The sequence below is a fragment of the Takifugu rubripes genome, chromosome 22 (assembly GCF_901000725.2).
Source record: "Takifugu rubripes chromosome 22, fTakRub1.2, whole genome shotgun sequence".
Taxonomy (NCBI): domain Eukaryota; kingdom Metazoa; phylum Chordata; class Actinopteri; order Tetraodontiformes; family Tetraodontidae; genus Takifugu; species Takifugu rubripes.
In genome coordinates this window covers 6,237,614-6,262,257 of record NC_042306.1, presented here as the reverse complement: position 1 = coordinate 6,262,257, position 24,644 = coordinate 6,237,614, and the positions used below count along the sequence as shown (strand labels likewise).

Sequence of the window (24,644 nt, the reverse complement as noted above, 5' to 3'; positions counted from 1 at the left end):
GCCTGGTGTGAACTGAACCATCTGCGCATCAACGCCAGCAAGACAAGGGAGGTGGTGATCAACTTCAGTAGGAAGGCTAATCACATTGCACCTGTGAACATCCAGGGTTTGGACATTGAAATGATGGAGTACAAATACCGGGGTGTTCACCTCAACAATAAACTGGACTGGACTTACAACACACATGTCCTGTACAAGAAGGGACAACGCTGACTCCATCTGCAGAGGAGACTGAGGTCCTTTGGAGTGTGCAGGACACTGCTTAGGACCTTTTAAGACTCTGTGGTGGCATCAGTGATCTTTTACGCTGTGGTCTGCTGGAGCTGTGGAAGCTCAGAGAGGGACAGGAAGAGACTCAACAAACTGGTCAGAAGGGCTGGCTCACTCCTGGACTGCTCTCTGGACTCCATTGAGGAGGTGGGTGAGAGGAGGATGTTAGCCAAGCTGACATCAATTATGGACACCCCCTCTCACCCCCTACATGAGACTGTGGGGGCCTTAAGCAGCTCCTTTAGCAGCAGACTGTTACACCCACGGTGTAAAAAGGAATGGTACCATAGGTCATTCATCCCAACTGCAGTCAGATTGCACAACATTCACAACTCTTAATGTAGCACCAATAAACCATGGTTGGCATATTTTTCTGCACTACTTAATCATACTACCTCCGGAATCTCTTATTTGCACATTCATTTTTCTTCATATAGTATAATATTCCCTTCTGTATATAATTTCTCCCTCTGTATATAACGTATAATGTACATAACATAATAGTTTTTCTTTTAGTGTTCTATACCACTGGCTACTTCTGTAACACGTGAATTTCCCTGATGTGGGATCAATAAAGTTTTATCTTATCTTATTCTACATTGAGACACAGAACCCAATTTTCATGCCTCAATATTCTATTAAATCACAGGCACAGCAGGGCATTGAAGATAATGTTCAGGGTCTTTTGAAAGCAGGTGTTATCTATCCTACACAATCAGATTGAAACACACCAATTCTGCCGGCGTTTAAGGTGGATGGTGTCACTTATAGAATGTCACATGACCTCCGTAGGATCAACTCCAGGGTTTTCAAACTCCCTGATGGCTGCTCCTAATCCTGCCACTGCTCTCCCCTTATTAACACCTGAACATCAGTGGTTCACACTGATTGATTTGGCTAATGTATTTTTCTGTTTGCCCTTAGACCCCGCCTGAAAACCACTGTTTGCTTTTACTTACAATGGCACCCAGTACACATACAACAGAATGCCCGAAGCATTTTCTCTCACACATGGAATCACTGTTCTGAAAAAGTTGTAACAACACTCTCCACATCTCCCTGAACACAGTTTAATGATTCAGTATGTTGATGATCTTCTGATAGCAGCAAAAGACTGATTGTCTTAATGCTTCACTGGCACTTTTGCAGTACCTTGGGAGTGTATGATTCCTGATAAAGAAATCAAAGCTGAAACTGGTGCATCCCAGAGTCTTGTTCTTAGGCAACATTTTATCAGCACGAGGGACACCACCGCGCAGCTATTCTACACCATAAGACCCTGTCTACGCTAAAAGAGCTGATGGGTTTCATAAGCCTCACTAATTATTCCAGACACTTCATTTCAGATTATGCCTTTCACACAGCACCTCTCCGTGGCCTCTTCAAGGTAGCAGTTCTTTCGAACGGTGCAGCACAACTACAGTGGACTCCAGAAGCCATGAATGCTTTTCATCAAATATGCCTGGCTTTAGCCAACGCTGCCACCTTGGGGAAACCTGACTATAATTCATCATTGTAGATGTTGCTGAAAAGTATGACCTCCGCCTGCCTGTTTCAGCAACAACAGGGGAGAGAGAGGTACTTGGGTTCTACAGTGTCATACTGAATCCCATTGAGCTGAGAACACCTTCATGTATAAGACATGTAGCAGCCTTAAAGCACCCATTGATAGTGAACACAAGTTATGCTGTGACAGCATTTGTAGTCTCAGTGGTTTTTTCAATGACACCCGGGAGAGAGAGCACGGTGATAGACATTCTGACACAGCCTTTCATAACATATCAGAGCAACAAAAACACATGTCAGAAGGTGTGGAAGAACATGATTGCATAAGTCTCACACAAGAACTTATCAAAGCATGCCCTGACACAAAAGCAAGCCCACTCTGTCAAGCAGTACAACTGTATATAGATGGCAGTTGTCATAGAGCAGAAGAAGGACTAAATGCAGGCTTTGCAGTGGTAAGGAGAAATGGAGATCAATATGTGACAGTTACATCAGGGCCAGTGCAACAGCCATCTGCCCAGAGAGTAGAATTGGTGGCCCTCAAAGAAGCACTGAAAGAGGCCAAAAATCGAGATGTAAATATTTTTACGGATTTGGCATTTATTTATCATGTTGTACATAGAGATTTAGGAGCATAGATGAGAAATTGCTGGAAGACAGCAACAGGGGTTGCATGCAAACATTAAGGTGTGGTGAAAGAACTCCCTGAATTGTTAAACCAGCCAAAGCAGTTAGGATTAATCAAAGTAGCCGCACACAAGAATGATGGGACTCCCCAAGCTAGAGAAAATGCAGAAACAGATAGGGCGGCAGAGCATGTGGCCAAAGTAGAATCTCTTGGTAACACCTTTGTGGTTACTGTGATGGATGAGTGTGAAGATGAGATAAGACCCATATCTTTGAGAGAATGGGCAGTGCCGTAGGCAAAGATTTACCTGAGAGAACAAGATCATTGGGTAAGTAACGGACAATCGTTCCCAATGCTGCAGGTCTTCAAAAGAAAGTGGCAAGAGCCACAGTGGACAGGCCCGTTCCAAGTGATAGCCCGAACCCAAACAGGCATCCAACTCCAGGGGAAAGTGAAGAATTGGTACCCTCTTTTCCAGTGCGTTCAGGTTCCATATTAGAAACCACAAAAGGGTTCTCCAACATCAGGTACCCCAACAGAAGAAACGGCTGAACGTCTTCCTGCAACGATGGCATGGTCTCTGAGTAATCGAGTGATGACCTACTTAGAGCCCTTGAAGGAAGAAGAAGCGAAGGGGGGGGCACCCCGACGTGACTAAAGAGGATCTCCCTGGCAATATTGCAAAAAGTTCATGTATTGCTTGAAAATGTTTATTGTTTTTGCATGCATTACAGGATGTGTTTCATGGTTTGTATGTGAGGTTCGCCATTCCTCCACCAGTAGGAGGGAAAAGGGGAGTGCAAAAAAAGGTAAGCATGTCTGTCAACCCCCATGGAGCCAGTCTTTTGCAAACACAGTTGCGTAACCTTATGACCCACTCGAGCAGCCGCAGTGCATTCGAGGAGGACAACCAACACGCATGTCCTGGTGGTATAGAGTTAACATACACCCTTGGACGAACTTAAAGAGCAGTCAGGTGTAGACGACCCCCTTGGTGGATGGATGACCAAAATATTTGGGAAATGGAATGGCATTATGTTTTCTTTTATGTTTGACTTTTGTAGTGATCCTTATTACTTGTGGATGCTGTTATGTACCTTGCATACGTGCATTATCAAATCAAAATCCAATCAATCTTTATTTATATAGCATCTGGTACAATCAAAATTGTTTCTAGGTGCTTTACAGAATCCCAGGGCCTGACCCCCCAACAACCAACAGTGGCAAGGAAAAATTTCCCTTTAACAGAAAGAAACCTTGAGCAGGGACATGTAGAGGGACCCTCCTGCTGATGGCCAGCTGGGTAGAGAGAGAGGAGAAGGGGGAGGACAGGTACAGGAGAGAATAGGCAGAGATCATAGAGATACATTAATAGTACAAGCTGCTGGTATAAGAGTAGAGTGGGTCAGCAGGATCGGAGATGAATACAGGGGGTGGGAAGGGGGGGGGGGGGGGGGGCAGAAAAACTCCACAAGAAATAACATCGCTGGTCTACTTGGTGTGGAGGAGAGGAGAGGAGAGGAGAGGAGAGGAGAGGAGAGGAGAGGAGAGGAGAGGAGAGGAGAGGAGAGGAAGCCATGACCCAGTGGGGTGACAGGGGCATGTCAGGTGATGTCTGTGTAAATTCTCAGTCATCCAGGTCATTGTATCCAAGGTAGTTTTCTCTGTCAACTGGACTGGGTTTCTTCTCTTGAAGACGTCAGGTGATCATGTTTCTGGTTTCTGTTAACCTAATAATTAGATGACCCCCTAAGTATGATAATTTGTCTGTCTAGGATAGTAACTGCAACTACAGAATTTGTGACAATAAGCTTTTTCAAAGACGAAGGTTTAAAATCTAATCTTAATAGTAGAGATGGAGTCAACCTCTCTACCTGGACAGGGACCTGGTTCCACATCAGGGGGGCCTGGTGGCTAAATGCACAGCCCCCCCGTTCTACCCTTAGAGACTCTGGGGACCACAAGTAAACCAGCATTCTGAGAGTGGAGCGGTCTCTTGGGATGATGAGGTGTCACTAGCTCCTCCAGGTAGGATAGAGCTAGGCCTCTGAGGACCTTATAGGTCAGAAGAAGAATTTTTAAAATGATTCTAAATTTAATGGGCAGCCAATGAAGAGACACCAGTACAGGCGTTATGTGATCTCTTTTGTCATTATGTGTAAGATTCATTATTTCCACTGTTGAGAAAGGGAGGTTCACACTGATGTGTAATGGTAACTGCACCACTTACGGCTGTTGAAGAGTTCCATCTTATGTCCCTTAAATAATAAAATCAACCACAAATGTATATAGTTTATTCTCTTTATTTCTATCTTTTGACATGTATCTTTTGATATGATTCTTATACTTAGTACCATCAGTATACAGTAATCAATATGACCAGTATAATCCACAAGCTTGTAGATGCAGTTAGGTAGAGCAGAGCAGGAGGTAAATTAGTAGCAGAGAGTGGAATGTAGGGTGGCGGAACAGGAGGGCCCAAGGAATGACCTTGGGAGAGAAGTTATAACCTGCGGATAGTGTTCTCGGTGTTAAAAGCTCCCCAAAGCTGAAATATAGCCAAATACAGTAAGTAAAGGGGAGGAGCCAGCTCCCAGTGAGATTATATTGTCTTCGGTGCATTCTTGTACTGGGCCTTCAGCTGAGACCCTCGGTGGGTGCAGTTCAAGGCCACAGCTGGTAATAAAGTTCTCAGTTCTCAAATCCCTGATCTCGACACTTTGTTTGTTTATGCGCTGAATACCTAAGAATATTTTGTCCAACAGCGACAAATACTAACTCTCAACAGATCTGTACTTCATCAGCCTTGATTTATTCACATTTTTGTTAAAATTTTCTATTTTAAATTAGAAACTTTGTTCTCTCACCATATAACCCATAAGTATTCATAGCCATAGAATCAAATTTTGGTGATACCCTTTATTCCTTCCTCCTCCACAAGTCTCTTCTAATATTAAAACATTTTTTTTTTGTTATTTTTGCTGCCTATATTGAAACTTCATATTTAGCATTTTGATCAATGTTTATTAGAGACTAAGAACAGTAAAATCCCCATGTTTTTTTCATTTACTTTTTTGTAAGATTACTCGGGCTCAAGCTTCCTCTTCTGACTGCCTTTCCCTGCACATCACTAGCTGCTTTATTACAGTGCTCGAGGCCCAGGTAGATGCACACTTTATTGTGTATGTGTCTGTGGTGTAGGCGTGTGGTATAAAGGGAATTCAATATTTAATAAAATATTCAATACAAGGGAATTTAATAAAATGTTTTTCTCTTGGCAACTGCACATTTGCAGTTAAGTTGTGCGCACAGGTACGAAAGGAGACTCCATCTGAATACTAAAAAATATGGTTTATCTCTTTCCTCTCAATCGTGGATGGCGCCACAGAAGAGATAATTGCATATCCTTTGTGGCAGTCAAGAACACGCAAATGCATATACGATGCATGAGTAGAAGCAGTGTAACACGTTAAAATCCTGCGACCACTTTGGTTTTCGCGTCATATATATCATACACACCCAGCAGGATATAACCGTGTGTCTTTTCGCATTCTTGTATGTATAAAGCATGCGATAGACGTGATTGTGCCACATTTGTCATTGAACACACCGTGTGTCTCATTGGCCTGTTATCTGCGTTTTCGTGCGTTTCCGAGGTTAAACCAAAGCAGAGTACGAAGATACCTAAATCTGTCTCATATACGAAAAATAACGATGGTTATTTGGATGATTACCTCGCGATAGAAAAGAGCCTGTACCGCCCAATACACTATTTCCATCACCGCCTCTGTGCTGTGAAGATGATGTCCAGAGCAGCATAAATATGTTTGATAGAATATAGAAATACAGTATAATATAGAAAATCCATGCTACCATCCATACACACAGTGACTGTTAAGGGTGCATCGACACATGCGTTAGCCGCAGACAGAAAGACACAGCGCTCTATGGCTGCAGACAGGGGGACAAGAGAAAAACGTATTGGGGCATTGGAAGAAACTTCAGCCAGTTCAGACAAGGACGTTGTAAAATCACCCACCTTCGTTCAAAGTGATGACCAAAGTTATGATCCACAGGGTTGACATCGTTTACTGGAGCGCAAATAGATGGTACCTTTGTCTGCTTCCCCGAAACGACACCATCAATTCCTCCCGAGTGCCTGAATTTAAAAAAAAGATCGCCCGTGACTCATGGGAGTAAAGATAAGCCACAATTGCAGAAAAAATATCCTCTTTCCCTTCTTTTCTCGGACGTTCCTTTCTCGGTTGATCGGTGCGGGGGGTGGGGGAATCAGGGCTTTTACTTTCCTTTCTGTTCGGTAGATTTGCCATATATACAGCGCAATAGACTCTCTCTCTCTCTCTCTCTCTCTCTCTCTCTCTCTCTCTCTCTCTCTCTCTCTCTGTCTTATTCTCCCCCTCTCTGTTACTCTCTTTCTCTCCCCCCTCCCTCTCCATTCAAAATGAATTGATTTCACACTGCCAATATTGTGACGTTTGTTCTATAGGGCAACCATGTAGGTCTCCGCCATAATAATTTACTTACTGACCCACTGTGCAAGTAAACAATACATTTGGTCTTTGAATCACGTTCTTGACGTGTTATCACCAGAAATTACGATCAGAGAAGATCAAGTTGGAACGTTATGGTAGCAGTCTAGATGCAGTACTGGTGATGGCCACACGAGTGTAGTGTTTACCCAGTTGTCAGAGTAGTTATGCAATAATTTAAACTAAAATGGAATTCGTGGTCCATTTTTGTGTGTTGTTAGTCATATATGTTTCGTATGTTAATGCAAACTTAACCCAATGATCCACACCTAAGCCAAGTCCTTTTATCCTTGAATGCCAAACATGCAACTGATTAGTGCAATGAGGCTAAGTCAATCCGTTCTCTCTCATTCATCCTGGATTTGTTTATTATTTTGTGCAATAGCCACAATGATGATGATATCAATGATAATAATCAGCATCATACACACACACACACAAACAGGATCACGCATGCGGGTGCGCATTACAATTCCATTGAAAAACAGGTGAAAAGATAAGTTATAAAGAATGACAATACAATTTTTCTCTTTTCCTTAACAGCCACATGTGTCAGGCAACCTGCAGTCTGTAACTGTGAAATTGACTTTTTTCAAGACACATTCCCTCAGTGCAATCACTGAAAGATGTTTTAGACATCATCTCCAGAAGCAGTCAAAATTAATTGAACAGTATGTCTTTGACTTACAGCTACAAAATTGTGTAATTTGAAGCATTATGTGAATTCCTGATCACAGATCAAACAGTGATTGGAGTGAGGGACAAGAATGTATGGCTGCAAGATTTTAAAGAAATTGACCTCACATTAGAGAAAGCAATGTCCTTGCCTATTTTTCTTGTCCAATTATATGTAAAACAGTGGTATCTCACACTATCACCACACAACAGATCCCAACTCTGTAGGTGTTATGGGGGGGGGGGGTGATTCAAAGCTCTGCAAAAACTTTTCCTAATGCTACTCTTACCTCCTCCAAAGCTTTCCCTATTTATTCATCAGTGTAGCTTTTAATGAAAACCAGTCTGCATGATACTGCACACAATCCTCAGAACAGAAATGGTGTCCTGGACCTCAATACACAGCAGTCACTGCAATTTTCTTTCTTGCGAGCTAGTACTCATCCTCAAACAGCTGTGAACAAATTCATTTTGCAAAATTAAAACACAGTGTATTATAAACAATATAATTTAAAGGATTTTGTTGTTCAAGAACCAAACATGCAAAGTGTGATGAAATATATGGCTCACCAACCATTCTTAGGATCAAAGTTGTCCTTAAAACTCATGAAGATTTATATAAATTTCTGAATGTATTGCCATCACAAATAATGCTACTTCATGAGGTTATACTGCTGCAACAGAAGGTGGAAGTAGTGTTATGTTGTCATGGCATTCTCAAGGAGGATGAGTCTGTTGTGTCTGTTCAGGTGCTATTAGAGTTGCACCTGGCTACTGCACAGGTTACATTGGCCCACCTACTCTGGCACCATCTCTCTCCCCCGGCTTTCACAACAGCAGCTCTTTTTCTTCCTCATTTGTCCATAGACAGCAAGTACCACTCAAACCTAAGATGACCACCATTGAACTTCTCCATTTCATACAGGAGAAGAAACAAAGTTAAGTCTATTGAAATATGTGGGTAGCCCTGAGGATAGCAGTTGCTATTACAGTAACAGTTGCTACTGCAGAAAGGAGCTTCTCCAAAGTCCATCCTTGAAGTCCATCAAAACATACCTAAGATCCACTATGTCTCAAGAGCATTTGAATGGACTGGCATTAAAAAGCATCAGTCAGGAGGTTTCTAGGCAGTTATCATATGATTGCACCAATGATGCCTTCTGGAGAAGGCAAAATGTCTTAGAGAAAAACCTTAACCAGTCCAGTCGATGCAGAGATCTTATTTGGATACATCGACATGGTGAGTGATGTTGAGAGCACTAAAGAGAACTCGGTGAATCTGAACACTGGAGCGTGTAAACATACTGCCAATTAAATATTTTTTTAAGACAGAAAGTCCAGGGGAGCAAAAACAGTGAATCAAAGAACTTATGATGAAAGGCCTATACCTACAAAGGGACTGTGTAGAGCCAACCTATTTTACAATAGTAAAAATGTGAATGCAATACTTGTTCTATTGGGGTTGAAAGCCTGCTTAGTTTTAGGGCTAATTTAAAGCTGGACTGGAGAATGCGCAGAACCTGACTCCCATGTTGGCTCCACTCTGGAGCACCAGTTAGATTTGTTCGTGAATAAAGACTAGTTTTTGGACTTTTTATCACTGTGATTTGCCTGCTTTCGGGTCCTGTAAAAACCCAAACCTTAACAGGAAGTTTGACTGCAACTGTCTGTATTAGCTATATTAGCCCACTATCAAAATGATAAGTAGGCTACAAATACATAATGAACATTCATGATTAAATGTTTGTTTTCCCTGCAGCACATCCTGGAGAGAACGACGCACCATGTGTCTACTCTGCTGGACGTTGGTGCTTTTAAGCTTTTATGGGAGGGATTTTATGAGGATTGGAAAACTTTAAAAATGTTTGTCATGTTTTTCCTCCTACAGAAATTATATAATAAATCAATATTTTCACACCATCTTTTTTCATTTTTATATTATTGAAAAGCTCCAGGGAACAACTATGGCAGCGATAAGAGCCGCATGAGGCTCAAGAGCTGCACCCCTGTTCTAGGTCATCCAGGTCAAAGAGAAATCTTGGCTTATGAGAAATCAGCTGGACTTCTGTTTTTTGAAGACATTTCACCTCTTATCCAAGAGGCGTCTTCATTTCAGAACCAAAATAGAGAATGTTCACAACATTCCCAATAGAGATTATGTCATTTTCTTTTTACTCATAGATACAAACTTCCACAAGCAAGTGACTGTTCCATCAGCTTGTGGTGCTACCGACAGATTTGGGCGAGGGCTGGGATGGCTCTCTATAGCTAGGCTTGAATAAATGCAGCAGCTGACTATCATCCTCACCAATCCCCAGGTACGTTCCAATCCACAAGGCTTAGCTGTCTATGAGAGACGTACCATAGAATGTCCAGCCCCAGAAACTCACTCCATGGTTTGTTGGTTCTTTTCCCATTTAAAAAAAAAACTTTAATCCTTTATTTGTGCAGTTAAGACTCTGTAGATCCCTCAAGCTCCATTCTACTTTCCATGACAGTAAAATAAACCCCGTTAGAGCACTACCATCCAAGCCTCCTCCTATTCCACTGATGTTTGAAGGTGGCCGGGTATACTGTCTACAGTAAAAGGACAGTTAGCTATGAGGAAAAGTAGACATGGGAAGCAATTCTTGGTTGACCTGGGAAGGATATGGCCTCAAGGAACATCAGCATATACCTACAAGTTACATCATTGATAAGAGACTCATTCATTTAAAAAAAAATTAAAAACCAAAAATGTTGTTTTTGGTCCTATAAAAGGGGTACTATCAAGTATCATCGAATCTGTTAATCTTGTTTTGTACTTCCTCTTATTTTGAATTATTTCTTCTCTCAATTCAGGTACCTTTACCTCTAGTAGTAGTATTTTCTGCCTTTGTGATTGTTTGACCCACCCTAATTGTTTCTAACCATTACCATCAAGTTTTTGTCTCCCTCCCTTATCCTGGGTTAGTTCATCTCATCATTGTCCAAGCTTTAGCAACATGTTCTTTTTTTTATAACCCTTGTCCTGTCAAATGGTGAGACAGCAGAATTAGCATTGGAATGCCTCTTGGTATCAGTCAGTTTTTTCTACCGGGATGGGCCTGACGAACCATCCTGAAACATGATGAATACTAACAATTTATTTTATAAATTAATTGAACCCGACTGCTAGGGAACCTATGAACCGATGGACAATTACAAGGCAAATAACTACTAGAAAAGCAATAGACAGAAGAGAAAAGAGAGAAAGGAAACGGAAAAAGACACAAATCAAAACACAAAAAGAAAACATTCCTCGAAACAATACAAAAAGAACTGAAAACAAACTTGCCACCCATATACAGCAAGTGAAAATAGTTATAACCCTCCCCCTAGAGTGCAAATATACACTGCTCACAAAAATTAAAGGAGCACTTTCTTTATTGGGCCTGGCATGAATTGAACTAAACCTGTCTGGTAATTTTCTGGTTGGTTAAGCAGCTGAGGGCCTCGTTAATCAATTTCAGCTGTATTGGTGTTCATGGAATTAACAACTGGTGCACTTCAGTGGCAACAATTAGAAAACCCTCAAAACAGAACTGGTTTTACATGTGGAGGTCGTTTCAAGTTTCTCCCTCTTGATCTTTTTTGGCTGGTTTTCCACTCGTGCTGATTTTGGCTTGCGTAATTATCTCTACTGGCAGTATGAGGCGATTCCTTAACCCTACAGAAGTTGCGCAGGTTGTCCAACTTCTCCAGGATGGCACATCCACACGTGCTGCAGCAAGAAGGTTTAATGTGTCTCCCAGCACAATCTCCAGAACATGGAGGAGATTTCAGGAGACTGGTGGTTATTCTCGGAGAGCTGGACAGGGCCGTAGAAGGTCCTCAACCCCTCAGCAGGACCGAAACCTCCTCCTTTGTGCAAGGCGGAACAGGCTGAGCACTGCTCGTGCCCTACAGAATGACCTCCAGAGGGCCACTGGTGTGAATGTCTCTACCCAAACAATCAGGAACAGACTTCATGAAGGTGGCCTGAGGGCCCGACGTCCTGTAGTGGGCCCTGTGCTCACTGCCCAGCACCGTGGAGCTCGACTGGCATTTGCTCAAGAACACCAGAATTGGCAAGTCCGCCACTGGCGCCCTGTACTTTTCACAGACGAGAGCAGGTTCACCCTGAGCACCTGTGATAGATGTGAAAGAGTCTGGAGAAGACAAGGAGAACGTTATGCTGCCTGCAACGTCGTTCAACATGACAGGTTTGGTGGTGGGTCAGTGATGGTCTGGGGAGGCATATCCATGGAGGGACGCACAGACCTCTATTGCCTAGGAAATGGTGCTCTGACTGCATTAAGGTATCGAGATGAAATCCTTGAACCCATTGTCAGACCCTACGCTGGTGCAGTAGGTCCTGGTTTCCTCCTAATGCACGACAATGCCTCACGTGGCAAGAGTATGCAGGCAGTACCTGGAGGATGAAGGAATTGAAACAATTGAACGGCCTTCACGATCCCCTAACTTAAACCCAATAGAACATCTCTGGGACATTATGTTTCGGTCCATTAGGCGCCGCCAGGTTGCTCCTCAGACTGTACAACAGCTCAGGGATGCCCTCACACAGATCTGGGAGGAAATGCCACAATCCGTCGTCTCATTAGGAGCATGCCACAACGTTGTCAAGCATGCGTACAAGCTCGTGGGGGCCACACAAGATACTGAAAAGCATTTTGAGTTGCAGAAATTAAGTTTTGGAAAAAATGGACTACCCTGCCACATCTTCATTTCACTCTGATTTTATGGTGTCTACACAATTGAGCCCTCTGTAGGCTGAAAACTTTTATTTCCATTAAAAGACTTGGCATCCTTTTGTTCCTAAGACACTGCCCTGTCGTTATTTGTATAGATATCCAAGTTCATATTGAGATCTGATGTATCTAATGTGTTTCTTTAAAGTGCTCCTTTAATTTTTGTGAGCAGTATATTTGTCTGTGCACCTGTGCTTCCTGTCTGTCCTGTCGTTTTTTTAAATGTTTTAGTAATGGACAGTCAGGCCTGCTCAGCCTGAGGGGTTTACAGTAGAAGCCACCCGAAGCCTCACCATCACCCAGAGCCTGCGGTACTCTGCCCCATGTCAAGGGCGAAGGAGGCATGCACCACCACAAATGCAAGGATTCCCGGCCACGGAGTCCCACACCCTTGACAAGATCCGGCCACGACCCAAGAGCACAGACGGTCTCCCATACAAACCCTCACACAAGTGGGTGAATCTCATGATTGCAGTTAATCCATTTTAAAATATACTGTATTCTGACAGCAAGGAACTAATGACACACATTTGGTAGTTCTGGACCTTCCGTATTTTTCCCTTTCTGTAGCTTTTAGACTAATTCCTGATAGATTATTTTTCCACAAATACTTAGAAATGCTAGTGTCTAATGATTTAAACCAAACCAATGAATATATCATTGAGAACAACTAATTCATTTTTGGTAGGATCATCATCTATTGTCTCCTCCTGGGCTACCACCTTATCGTGGTGGAGGGGTTTGCGTGTCCCAATGATCCTAGGAGCTCTGTTGTCTGGGGCTATATGCCCCTGGTAGGGGCACCAAAGTCAAACAGGTCCTAGGTGAGGGATCAGACAAAGCGTAGTCCAGGACCCCCTCATGATGAAAAACAACATTGGTCCTACGTTTCCCTTGCCCGGATGCGGGTCACCGGGGCCCCCTCCTGGAGCCAAGCCTGGGGGTGGGGCACGTTGGCGAGCGCCTGGTGGCCGGACCTCTGCCCATGGAGTCCGGCCGGGCACAGCCTGAAGAGGCAACATGGGACCCCCGTGGGCTCACCACCTGCAGGAGGGGCCAAGGGGGTCAGGTGCATTGTGTTTTGGGTAGTGACCGAAGGCAGGGACCTTGGCGGTCTGATCCCCGGCTGCATAAACTGACTCTAGGGACATGGAATGTCACCTCTCTGGTGGGAAAGGAGCCTGAGTTGGTGCGCGAGGTTGAGAAGTTCCGACTAGATATAGTTGGCCAGACCTCGACACACGGTAAGGACTTTGGAACCAGTCTTCTCGAGAGGGGTTGGACTCTCTACCACTCTGGAGTTGCTGATGGTGAGAGGCGACGGGCTGGGGTGGCAATTCTCGTTGCTCCCCAGCTCAGTGCCTGTATATTGGAGTTTACCCCGGTGGCGGAGAGGGTAGCCTCCCTTCACCGTCGGGTGGGAGGACGGATCCTGACTGTTGTTTGGGCCTATGGCCCAAACAGCAGTTCTGCGACTTTTTGGAGTCCTTAGAGGGAGTGCTGGAGAGCGCTCCTTCTGGGGGCTCCCTAGTCCTCCTGGGTGACTTCAATGCTCACGTTGGCAATGACAGGGTGACCTGGAGAGGTGTGATTGGGAAGAACAGCCCCCGATCTGAACCCGAGTGGTGTTTTGTTACTGGACTTCTGTGCTCGTCTCAGATCGTCCATAACAAACACCTTGTTCAGGCATAAAGGCGTACACATTTGCACTTGGCACCAGGACACCTTAGGCCACAGATCGATGATCGACTTTGTGGTTGTGTCATCGGATTTGCGGCCGCATGTTCTGGACACTCGGGTGAAGAGAGGGGCGATGGTGGGGAAGGATGCTGGGACAGACCCGGCAGGCCCAAACGTGTTGTGAGGGTCTGCTGGGAACTCCTGGCAGAGTCTCCTGTCAGAAGGAGCTTCAACTCACACCTCCGGGAGAGCTTTGACCATGTCCCGGGGGAGGCGGGGGACATTGAGTCCGAGTGGACCATGTTCCGTGCCTCCATTGTTGAGGCGTCTGACCGGTACTGTGGCTGCAAGGTGGTTGGTGCCTGTTGTGGCGGCAATGCCCGAACCCGCTGGTAGACACCAGCGGTGAGGGATGCCGTCAATCTGAAGAAGGAGTCGTAACGGGCCTTACTGGCCTGTGGGACTCCTGAGGCAGCAGATGGGTACCGGCAGGCCAAGCGGAGTGCAGCTACGGCTGTTGCCGAGGCAAAGACCCGGGCATGGGAAGAGTTCGGTGAGGCCACGGAGAACGACTTTCGGACGGCCTCAAAAAGGTTCTGGACCACCATCAGGCGTCTGAGGAAGGGGAAGCAGTGCACTGTCAACACTGTGTATAGTGGTGATGGTGTGCTGCTGACCTCAACTCGGGATGTTGTGGATCGGTGGAAGGAATACTTCGAGGACCTCCTCAATCCCACCAACACGCCTTCCTGTGAGGAAGTAGGGCCTGGGGACCTGGGGATAGGCTCTCATATCTCCTGAAGTTGCCGAGGTAGTCAAAAAACTCCTCAGTGACAAGGCCCCGGGGGTGGATGAGATCCACCCAGAGTTCCTTAAGGTTCTAGATGTTGTAGGACTGTTGTGGTTGACTCGACTCTGCAACATCGCGTGGACATCGGGGGCAGTGCCGCTGGATTGGCAGACTGGGGTGGTAGTCCCTCTTTTTAAGAAGGGGGACCAGAGGGTGTGTTCCAACTATAGGGGGATCACACTCCTCAGCCTCCCTGGTAAGGTCTATTCAGGGGTACTGGAGAGGAGGGTCCGCCGGATAGTTGAACCTCGGATTCAGAAGGAGCAATGTGGTTTTCGTCCTGGGCGTGGAACAGTGGACCAGCTCTACACCCTCAGCAGGGTCCTCGAGGGTGCATGGGAGTTTGCCCAACTAGTCCACATATGTTGTGTGGACTTGGAGAAGGCATTCGACCGTGTCCCTCGGGGGGTCCTGTGGGGGGTCCTCCGAGAGTATGAGAGTCGAGCCCGCTGATACGGGCCATCCGCTCCCTGTACGATCGGTGTCAGAGTTTGGTCCGCATTGCTGGCAGTAAGTCAGACTTGTTTCCGGTGAGTGTTGGTCTCCGCCAGGGCTGCCCTTTGTCACCAATTCTGTTCATAATTTTTATGGACAGAATTTCTAGGTGCAGTCATGGTGTTGAGGGGGTCCGGTTTGGTGACCTCAGGATCAGGTCTCTGCTTTTTGCAGATGATGTGATCCTGTTGGCGTCATCGGCCCGTGACCTCCAACTATCACTGGATCGGTTCGCCGCCGCATGTGAAGCGGCTGGGATGAAAATCAGCACCTCAAAATCCGAGGCCATGGTTCTCAACCGGAAAAAGGTGGAGTGCCTTCTCAGGGTCAAGGAGGAGATCCTGCCCCAAGTGGAGGAGTTGAAGTACTGTTGTGGCTTTTCCTCTCTGTCTGATTACGTAATAAACTTACACTTTTCCTAAGTCAGAATGCCTATGCCAGTGCCAATGGGTTGAAGCAGAGTTGCCACGACGAAGTCGAATAATGAGTCAGGATCAGCTGGTTTACGGTCCAATGATGGTTTATTGTCGATTCACAATTCACCATGCATGAGAAGTAGCCCGGGCTAAGTCTGAAATCTAGCAAGAAATCTCCAGCTTTTATACAATTTGGAGCCTGGGTTTACTCCTCCCCGGGCTCCTCCTTCTATTTAGTCATTTTTCCCCGTTTTCCACCATTATGTACTTTTTAGTATTCTTATCAGAGGTTAGGTGTACTTTCCCATGTTTTTTTAAACAGACAATGTCCTTTAGCCATTCCCACTTCTTGGAAACCCCCACTTTCAGGCCATGAACAGACAAAGACCTCTTGGTTATCAAGGCAAACATTGCAACCGTAAAGAAGGAAAACATTAACATGGAAACTTAGTCTGGAAACTGGGAACTAAACATTAACATGGAAACTTTCCTTTTACCCTTCACTACATTTCCCCCCTGTGGTCCTGGAAAGGACCACTCAAACAAAAGCAAAACATGTTTAAACAAACTTGTGCACAGCATACTTCTATGTGAGGTAAAGAAAACACACCAATAAGTGAGGTATATATGTGTAATCACACCAGTGTAATATTTGACCTAACCATCCCTCAGTAAGGATCACTACAAGGTTAAACACCAACTGGAAGGGCAGTTGGATAATTCCACCTGAAACCCATCCCGGGACTTGCCCATCCTGATGGTCCGGTGATCGTTACTGCTGGGCTCCTAGCTACACCCCGCAGACATGGCCAGGGAAACATCCTCCCATGAGCAGTGAGAAGTAAAACCCCAGCCAGGTGGCAAGGGTAGCGTCACATTACAAGGTTACATACAGCTCACACATGAGTATAAGGTTATATGTAGTTCACACAGGAATATGCAGGTCGGATATACTCATGATTACATCAGCATACACCCACAAACCCAGTCTGTTCTGTTTACACAGCCAGTTACACTTAGTTTGTTTTTGGTTCAAGGAGCACTCTCCTGGTACACTTATGAGGAGTACTCCTCTTAAGACCTTTTTTTTTTTTTTTAGAATTTTCAGCTTTGTTTTCTCCAGCTACCTGTCCTTGAGACAGGCTTGCTGGTACAGGTGATACCCTCATTGATTTCTCATCATGCCCATGCAAGGGCATATACTTATCTACCTGTTATCGCGGCGGGCCAAGCCCTATCACTCAATTACTACCTTATCTGTTTTTCCAGAACCATAAACATTAGCCATGAACATCATCAAGAGTCGTCATCATTCAGACACCGTATTTTCCAGCATATCCATCAATTCAAACACGGCATCTTTTAACACATCAATTCATTCAAACCTCATGCCTTGCTGCTCCCTTGGTTGGGAGCTATGGGGTGCTCGTAGAGGATTTCCCCCCACCCCCCTTCTTAGATGAGCTTCCAGTCCAAACACTGCAGTGCTTTGTTGTTGCAATCTAGTGTGGCAGAAGCTTGTGAGGACAGTGTTGGCTTGACGTAGTTGTGTCATAGCTTCTCGGACTTGGTCGTAAGCGCCCTGCAATCGACTCAATTTGCCCTGAAGGGTGAGGGCTGTGTGCCGGGTGTGGTCCAATTGTCGAGCCAGTGTGTCCCGTTCGTCCTGCAATTGTTTCAGGCTCCTCTCGCGGTTGTGGTTATACGCTTGACGCCTGATTCTTTGGATCTGTTGACGGGCTATTATGGTCAGTCCTGCCCTTAAGGAAATATAGACCCTGGTAGGCATTTCACCAATCTCAGAGCGGAGATCCTCAAGGCGCGTGTAATACTCAAGGGGGTTGACCAGATATCTTGAAAGCTGAGTAATATCCGCTGCGCTGATGGTGAGGTAGGGCAGTCTGGGAGTTGGTGATCTGGTCGTTGGAGGGACCACTGCTGTCGGCTGGTTCTCATGGATCTCGGGTGGCTGTCCTCGATCCTCCGGGTTCTCTGGGCTCTCAGGGCTGAACCGGACTCCGGAGAGTGCTGTTGGCCCTTGGTCCATGGGTAGACCTGCCAGGTGCGCCGCTGGTTCTCCCGTTTTGAACCGACTTCCTTCTGACCCCCCTTTCAGCGGGTCAGAGTTCCCCTCACTCCATCTCGGGTACCTGTTTGGAACATGTATGCTTGCTTCTACGTGTTGTGTTCCTACAGGTATGTATGTGTGATCTTCTCTGCTATCAGAGTTGTGAATCTGCCAAACGTCCATGGTCATTTGGGGTCCAGTCTAGAAAGCCTCCGCCATTTTCAACAGTCTGTGATGGAGACATGGCATCAAGTTTCTTACAACATCAGTTTCTATAATACTATACATGATTTTATATTGATCATATTGATTACTGTATTCCTAGTTATTATTATTATTATTATTATAATTATCATAATTTTACAATATTAGTATTACGTACCTTGTGGGGAGTGGGCGGCGATCATTGTATTCCTATTTCTTTTCCTACTATTCCCGTATTCCTGTGAGCTCAACAGGTTCTGGATCAATTTGCACTTGTACTACAGGATACTGTCCTGTTATATTAACTAAAACGCGTGATACTAGGGTGCAGAGCAATGGGATGATGCAGCAGACCACCAGCAACACCACCAGCACCATTCCTCCCAGTACCATCCCGGCCATTTTTAGATATTTTAACCATCCCAACTTTCCCAGCCAATCCCAATAGCTCTTAATTTGGGTGTTCCAATTAGAATTTCTTACATGCTCATCACGTACCCTTCTCATTTCGTTCAGAACTTTTGTCAGACTGCCATTGACACCTGTGTGCATTGGAATCAGAGTGCAACATTCTTCCCCAATTTCGTCGCACATTCCCTGCCATACGTGATTCTATCACAAATCTATACTACAGAGCCATCATTGATGTAGCGTGCAATTGCTCCCGCACTAATGTCATTCCTTTTATAGTATAATTCATGAACCTCTGTTGATTGTACCACAAAAAATGTATCCAACGACTGTTCCAAGCTATGTACTAAGCATTTGCAATTGAGCCGTAAATCGGAACAGACCCTGCTCCCCTTCCGGATTTTATCCATGTGGAACCTATGGCTACATGATCTTCCAGTACACCAAATGGGACTTGATCCCATGTGATATAAATTTCATTTGTTGCTTTCCAGTCCCATTCCCAATTCTTGATAGAGTCCTGGGTACTTCTTTTGTCTCTAGGAGGTGCGTGACTTTGATGCCTCCTCTGCGTGATTAATGACAATTGTCCTGTTAGCATTAATGGGGCGCATATCCCTTCCCAATTTGCAGGCAAATTTGGCATCATGGTGTCATTACTTTCACAAGTCCAGAAGACATCTCCCAATGGCCTCGTCCCATTTTTCAAGTCCAACAACCTGTATTGAGCTATGTGGGATGAATTTCGTTCATAGATTATCGATCCCCCGTTTGGTACTACCTGTTCACATTGAATTCGGGCTTTTGGGCCGGTCTTACACAGTTTGATGGTTGCTGTGGTGTTCCCGTCGGCTAGTTCCGGGTACCAGGTGATTCTGCTGCACCTCACCAGCTCCCCCGCATCTGTCAATATTGTTGATGCTCTTTGGACTCCAATTCCCTTCCTCGTACTATGCAGAAAGGAAAAATAGCATTATCCGGTTTGTGCACCACTGGGGGTAGTGCTCCTACTACATCATAATTGTCGTCTGACAGTAACGTGGGGCAGACTTTCCTATTATCACTCCACCCCGGTAAGCCTCCTGCCATATGCATTGCACAGAGGGCAAAACATTCAGTAATATCCGGGCATCCCCCTAGTTCGCCCCCTGGTATTGACTGGATTTGTGGTCGTTTTTTAGCATTGTAGCAGGCAATGCAATCTTGTTTTTCCTGTTTTTTAGCTTCAAACATTGATTGCGCCGAATACTGTATCCATTGTTGAAACATGTTTGTATCCCATTGTGACGTTCTTAATTTATTTAGATCTCTCTTCCGCCTTGTATTTAGCAATTTTACTTTAATTTCAGCTTCCTTCACTGTCATGCTTTGTCCTGTTTGCTCATTCTGACACCCTGTCTTAGCGCATCTTACTTGAATGATCACCGTCCCTTCCCCACGACAGTCCGTGCTTTGGGGATATCCCAGCCAATGCTTACCCATTGACTCGGTTCCCACTATTTCTTCTATTAGTACAGTGTCTGCTTTGACATGCATTATATATTTGATTTCCCCATTATTTCTATCCACTATCCCCTTGTGAGTTGCTAACGTAATCATTGCCAGGGCACACGTGTCTAATGCTAGTGAATGCTGTGTGTTCAGGTTTAAGTTAGTTGACATCAAGACTTCCCCCGTTGTTAATCCGCAAGGGGTTAACATCATCATGCAAGTAATCGGAATCAGAGACAAGCCAGCCCCTCCCCGGCGTCGGCGGGTAAGTGAACGCTTGTGGGCTAGGCGAGCCTGATGTGCCCAGTGTGTCGTCTTGCGACCCATCACCATCAGAACCGTGTTGCTGATGGTCAGCGTCAGTTGTGGGTGGGCCGTCCGCAGGCTGTGTTGCGTCTGTTGAATCACCCGTATCAGCAGGAGACTCGGCACCCGCATCAACAGGAGGCTCATCAGACCCAGGAAACGGAGTGGGAGTATCAAGATACTCCGAGTCAGTGGACTGTGATCGTCGAAGCCGGCGGGCCGCCAACCGAGCAGATCTCCTTTCTCCATGTGAGGAGAGCGACTGTGAGCTTGTGGAGGAGGAGGAGGAGGATCTCGGACTAATGGCCAGAGGGTGACCATACGTCTCCCTGTCAGCATGCTCAGACTCCGATGGGCCTGGATAGTGTCCAGGAGGGTCGGGAGGTCTGTGGCGGGTACAGTGGTTCTTATGGAACCAGAAGGGCTTACCTTCAACTTTTAGGGCAGTGGGGGTAGTGAGCACAACCTTAAAGGGTCCCTCCCTACGGGGTTCATTCCACTGACGCCTAAATACTCGTATGAATACGGAGTCCCCCACTTAGAAGTCACAAACGTCAACGGGGATGTGCGTCTCGTCCTTGCCGTGGGCTTCTTTCACTTGTTGAAACACAAGTCTGTGGAGTCAATGCACGTAGATAGTCACCCAGTTCTCGCTCCAGTTGTGCAATGGCTGGTCCCTCCACAGGACCTCTGGTTTGTGGGAGAGGCATGGGTCGACCTGTAAGCATCTCATGAGGCGTTAGATGGGTTAGTCGGTTAGTTTGAGAACGCATTGCCATCAAAGCAATGGGCAGTGCATCGACCCATGTCAGCTTACCATTACAGTCAGCCATGATCTTAGCTATTTTAGTCTTCAAGACACCATTAGCCCGTTCAACAGAAGCCTGAGACTGTGGGTGATAAACACACCCATACTTCTGTTTGATCCCCAAAATCTTGAACATTTCCTGTATTACTTGTGAAACAAAATGTGGACCATTATCAGATGATATAGTATCTGGCATGCCAAACCTGGGAAACACTTCTTTGCAGAGAAATTTTGCTGCGGCCTTGTGGTCCGCCTTAGAAGTGGGACATGCCTCAATCCACCTACTAAATCTGCAAACAACAACCAGCATGTATCTTTTCCCTTGTACGCGGGGTGTCGCCTGTGAAGCAGGCGGTGGAGACATTACGGGTGTAACTATGGGTGCTTGCGTCACTCTCTCAACTGTCGGTTCTTTCTCGGGCTCTGGGTCAGCTGCCCTCACTGCTGCTTGGGGTCTGTGTTTCTCTCGTTCCTTTTTTTGTTTTGCCAGTTCCCCTATTTGCAGTTGCGTCAGTTTATTGGCCAGTATCTTGTTCTGATCTTCAAGGGCCTGCTTCTCGGCCCTATATGCATTCACATAGTGAATTATATGCTCAGAGAAGACAGTCCAGGTCATTTTCATCAGCCCTACCACTCCATTTAGCTTGACCTGTACTTCTTTTGGCATAGCGTTCTTTATGTACATCATAAATAAGGCCCTTGTTGTTTCTGTACTGTCCCACTCACTCCCAGTCTCAGTCTTCCACATTTTCTGATAACTATGCAGGAATTGTGAAGGACTGTCTTCTTCCTTCAAGGATTCTTTTTCTAACTTGGTGGGGTCCATGCGTGAGGGGTACTTCTCTCTCAGGGCCTTCCATACTTCGGTTCGCATCTGGTCGAAGGGCACCTCATCGTGTTGATGTGTCACTGTCATTCCTCTGTATCCGGCTGCCCTGAAGATCTCTGCAGTGGCTGTTTGTCCCGCTGTTTTTATCAGCAGCGCTTTGATGTCGCCGCCTGCCAGGTTGATCCCTCTAGTGATCTCCTCGAGCTTCTCGATCCACTTGTCAGCTCCCTCTGCCAGGGGGGTTAGTTTACTTGCAAGTGTTATCATGTCCATGAAAGACCACGGCACATACCGATAGTCATTCTGGGCTCCTTTGGCTGATGCAGTCCCTCGAGACTGGTCCTTCTTTTCCATTCGTTGCCGTAGAGTCATCCCACCACCTGTTTCCCTTTTTTCCATCTGTAGTTGTAAATCAAAGGTCTGTCCTGACTTAGCTTTGGTGAGGGTCGCTGCTGAGAACTTACTCCTGTTCTGGACTGGGCTTTGCCAAAGCACCACGGAGGAGTCTTCACTTGACAGATCTGTGTCACCGTCGTCCTCTTCTAGATCGTCGTTCCCCTCATCAGATGAACTTTCTGGCTTGTCTTTCCCTTCCTGATCTTCTGTGGTTTTCTGTTGTGATGTCATGGATTCTAACTCTGCACTGTGTCTTATCAATTCTTTGAGCTGTTCTTCTTCTTTCCTTGCTCTTTCTTTTATTTTCTTGCTTTCCCTGATGCCTCCATTCTCACTCTTGTGGGTAGCTTTCCTAGGTGTTCCCTCACTTAGGTGTGATTGAGATGTTGAGGTGCATGCATCCTTCCGGCTGCTACTTGGTTGTTCCCTTGCCTCTTCCTCATCCTCATCTATTATGACTTTTATCTTTCCTGTGATCTTTCCTCCTACCTTGTCTTCATCTATCATTATAAATTGTCCTGCTCTCCCTGGATAATAGGGTGGGGGCCTATAGTCGGTGTCTTTATGCATCATCGGGTTTCTGGTGGCTTCCATCCTGAAGTACTGCAGGATATCCCTCTGCTCCGCATTTCCCAGTTTTTTCCTCATGTGAGTTACTTCATGCTTTTTATCTTTATTTCTTAGCTCCTCCTCCACTTCATCACATCTTCCAGGATCAAAGCTGCCTTCAAGAGGCCACTGATTTCTTCCTGATGTCATTTTGTGCCAATTTCTCATGCATTGTTGAATTCTTCGTTTGTTTGCTGGATGTGTGGCAATGATTACTTTCACAGGTGTCATTTCATTTGTTTGTTTACTTTTGTTGGAGCCCATGTTTTATGCCAGTTCACAGCGACCCCTGGTGATTCTGCAGATTCTCACTTCCCTTAATCCCGTTCCCCTTTTCTTTTACTGCCCCAGCTCTGGCCGATACAGATTTAATTTGGTCGTATTTTATAATAGGGATGTTCTTAGTTCGTTATTCTAATATTAGTACTCTTTTAATTAATTTATGTGCGTTATTTCGCTTTTAGTGACAGTTATAACTATCCCACTGTGTTGGTTTTGTGTTTTACACTAATGTTTTCAGTAATTTGCCTTTCTAAATTTATGTATTATATCCTTCCACTACTACTCTTACTACTCTGTCTACGCTTTTTCTATGCTTATCGCTTACACATTAATAACATACATATCACAACACAACCCCTTATGAGCTTGCTCCTTGCAAGTTCTCACTTTAAACCTTATACTGCTTCCTACAGTTTTCCTTTCCCTGCCTAGGACCACTCCTCGAAAAGGCACAGTGGTTGACGTCTCCTCAGGCGGTACTTTTAATTCTCATACTGGCTTTATCCCTTAGCCTTTAATATTCTGATCAATACATACCCTCGTATGATTGTCCTACAAAACAAACTTTTATAAGTGACTTTCTGCTCAACCTGCTTGTTCCTTACACCTTCCTTCTACTCTCTCCCTGGATAACTCTTATTCCAGGCCGTCTGATTAAACTTTCCCTGTCCACTCTTCTCATACATCATCAACATATATACTATTGTTCCCAATCCCGTAAGTGATACAGCAATCCAAATGCAAATCAACAGATTAAATATACATTTTTCAATTACATCCATCCAATATCCATTATTTTCCAATCACACAATTAAGGTTGGGCCAGCTATTCACCAGCTATTACTGCTCATATACACAATTTGTGTTCTTTTTTAGTTCTAGGTTCTTTTGAGACAGTTTATCGGTACCTTCTGACCACCGGCGTCCGATGGAGGCTGGATCCCCATTAATTTTAAAAAAGAAAAAAGAATTTGGTATCTCACCTGGCGTTGGTGGATATATGGGCCCGTGGGGTTCCTGGCCTCCACCCAGCACCTGCAGTCGTCTGGCCCGGTCACTGCCTCCTGGCTGGCTCGCCAAAAATGTTGTGGCTTTTCCTCTCTGTTTGATTACTTAATAAACTTACACTTTTCCTAAGTCAGAATGCCTATGCCAGTGCCAATGGGTTGAAGCAGAGTTGCCACGACGAAGTCGAATAATGAGTCAGGGTCAGCTGGTTTACGGTCCAATGATGGTTTATTGTCGATTCACAATTCACCATGCATGAGAAGTAGCCCGGGCTAAGTCTGAAATCTAGCAAGAAATCTCCAGCTTTTATACAATTTGGAGCCTGGGTTTACTCCTCCCGGGGCTCCTCCTTCTATTTAGCCATTTTTCCCCGTTTTCCTCCATTATGTACTT

The 24,644-nt window shown here is 45.3% G+C and overlaps 2 protein-coding genes across 7 annotated transcripts in view; both read right to left on the bottom strand.

Annotated features, from left to right (window-relative positions):
• The window catches only part of LOC101075268 (kin of IRRE-like protein 1), an 81,676-nt gene extending 74,898 nt beyond the window's left edge, over positions 1-6,778 (bottom strand). For 3 of the 6 annotated variants that reach the window (XM_029830571.1, XM_029830572.1, XM_029830573.1), the window contains exon 1: positions 6,444-6,776. In XM_029830571.1, the coding sequence (XP_029686431.1) occupies positions 6,444-6,489 (46 nt within the window). In that variant the 5' untranslated portion in view covers positions 6,490-6,776. Of the gene's footprint in view, positions 1-6,443 lie in introns of all 6 variants that reach the window. The other 3 variants (XM_029830575.1, XM_029830576.1, XM_029830574.1) reach the window with 2 other exon arrangements.
• A 10,143-nt stretch (positions 6,779-16,921) lies between these two features.
• LOC115247863 (uncharacterized) lies at positions 16,922-24,232 on the bottom strand. Its single transcript, XM_029830577.1, has 2 exons — positions 18,290-24,232; positions 16,922-18,136 (listed from the first exon to the last, which is right to left on the bottom strand). Exon 1 carries the CDS (start codon positions 23,223-23,225, stop codon positions 20,874-20,876), a length of 2,352 nt encoding a protein of 783 aa, XP_029686437.1. The 5' UTR covers positions 23,226-24,232; the 3' UTR covers positions 16,922-18,136; positions 18,290-20,873.
• Between the last annotated feature and the right edge of the window lie 412 nt (positions 24,233-24,644).

Excerpts from the sequence above, each read along its gene's own strand:
- LOC115247863 (XM_029830577.1), bottom strand. The coding sequence starts at position 23,225 with ATGGGCTCCAACAAAAGTAAACAAACAAATGAAATGACACCTGTGAAA.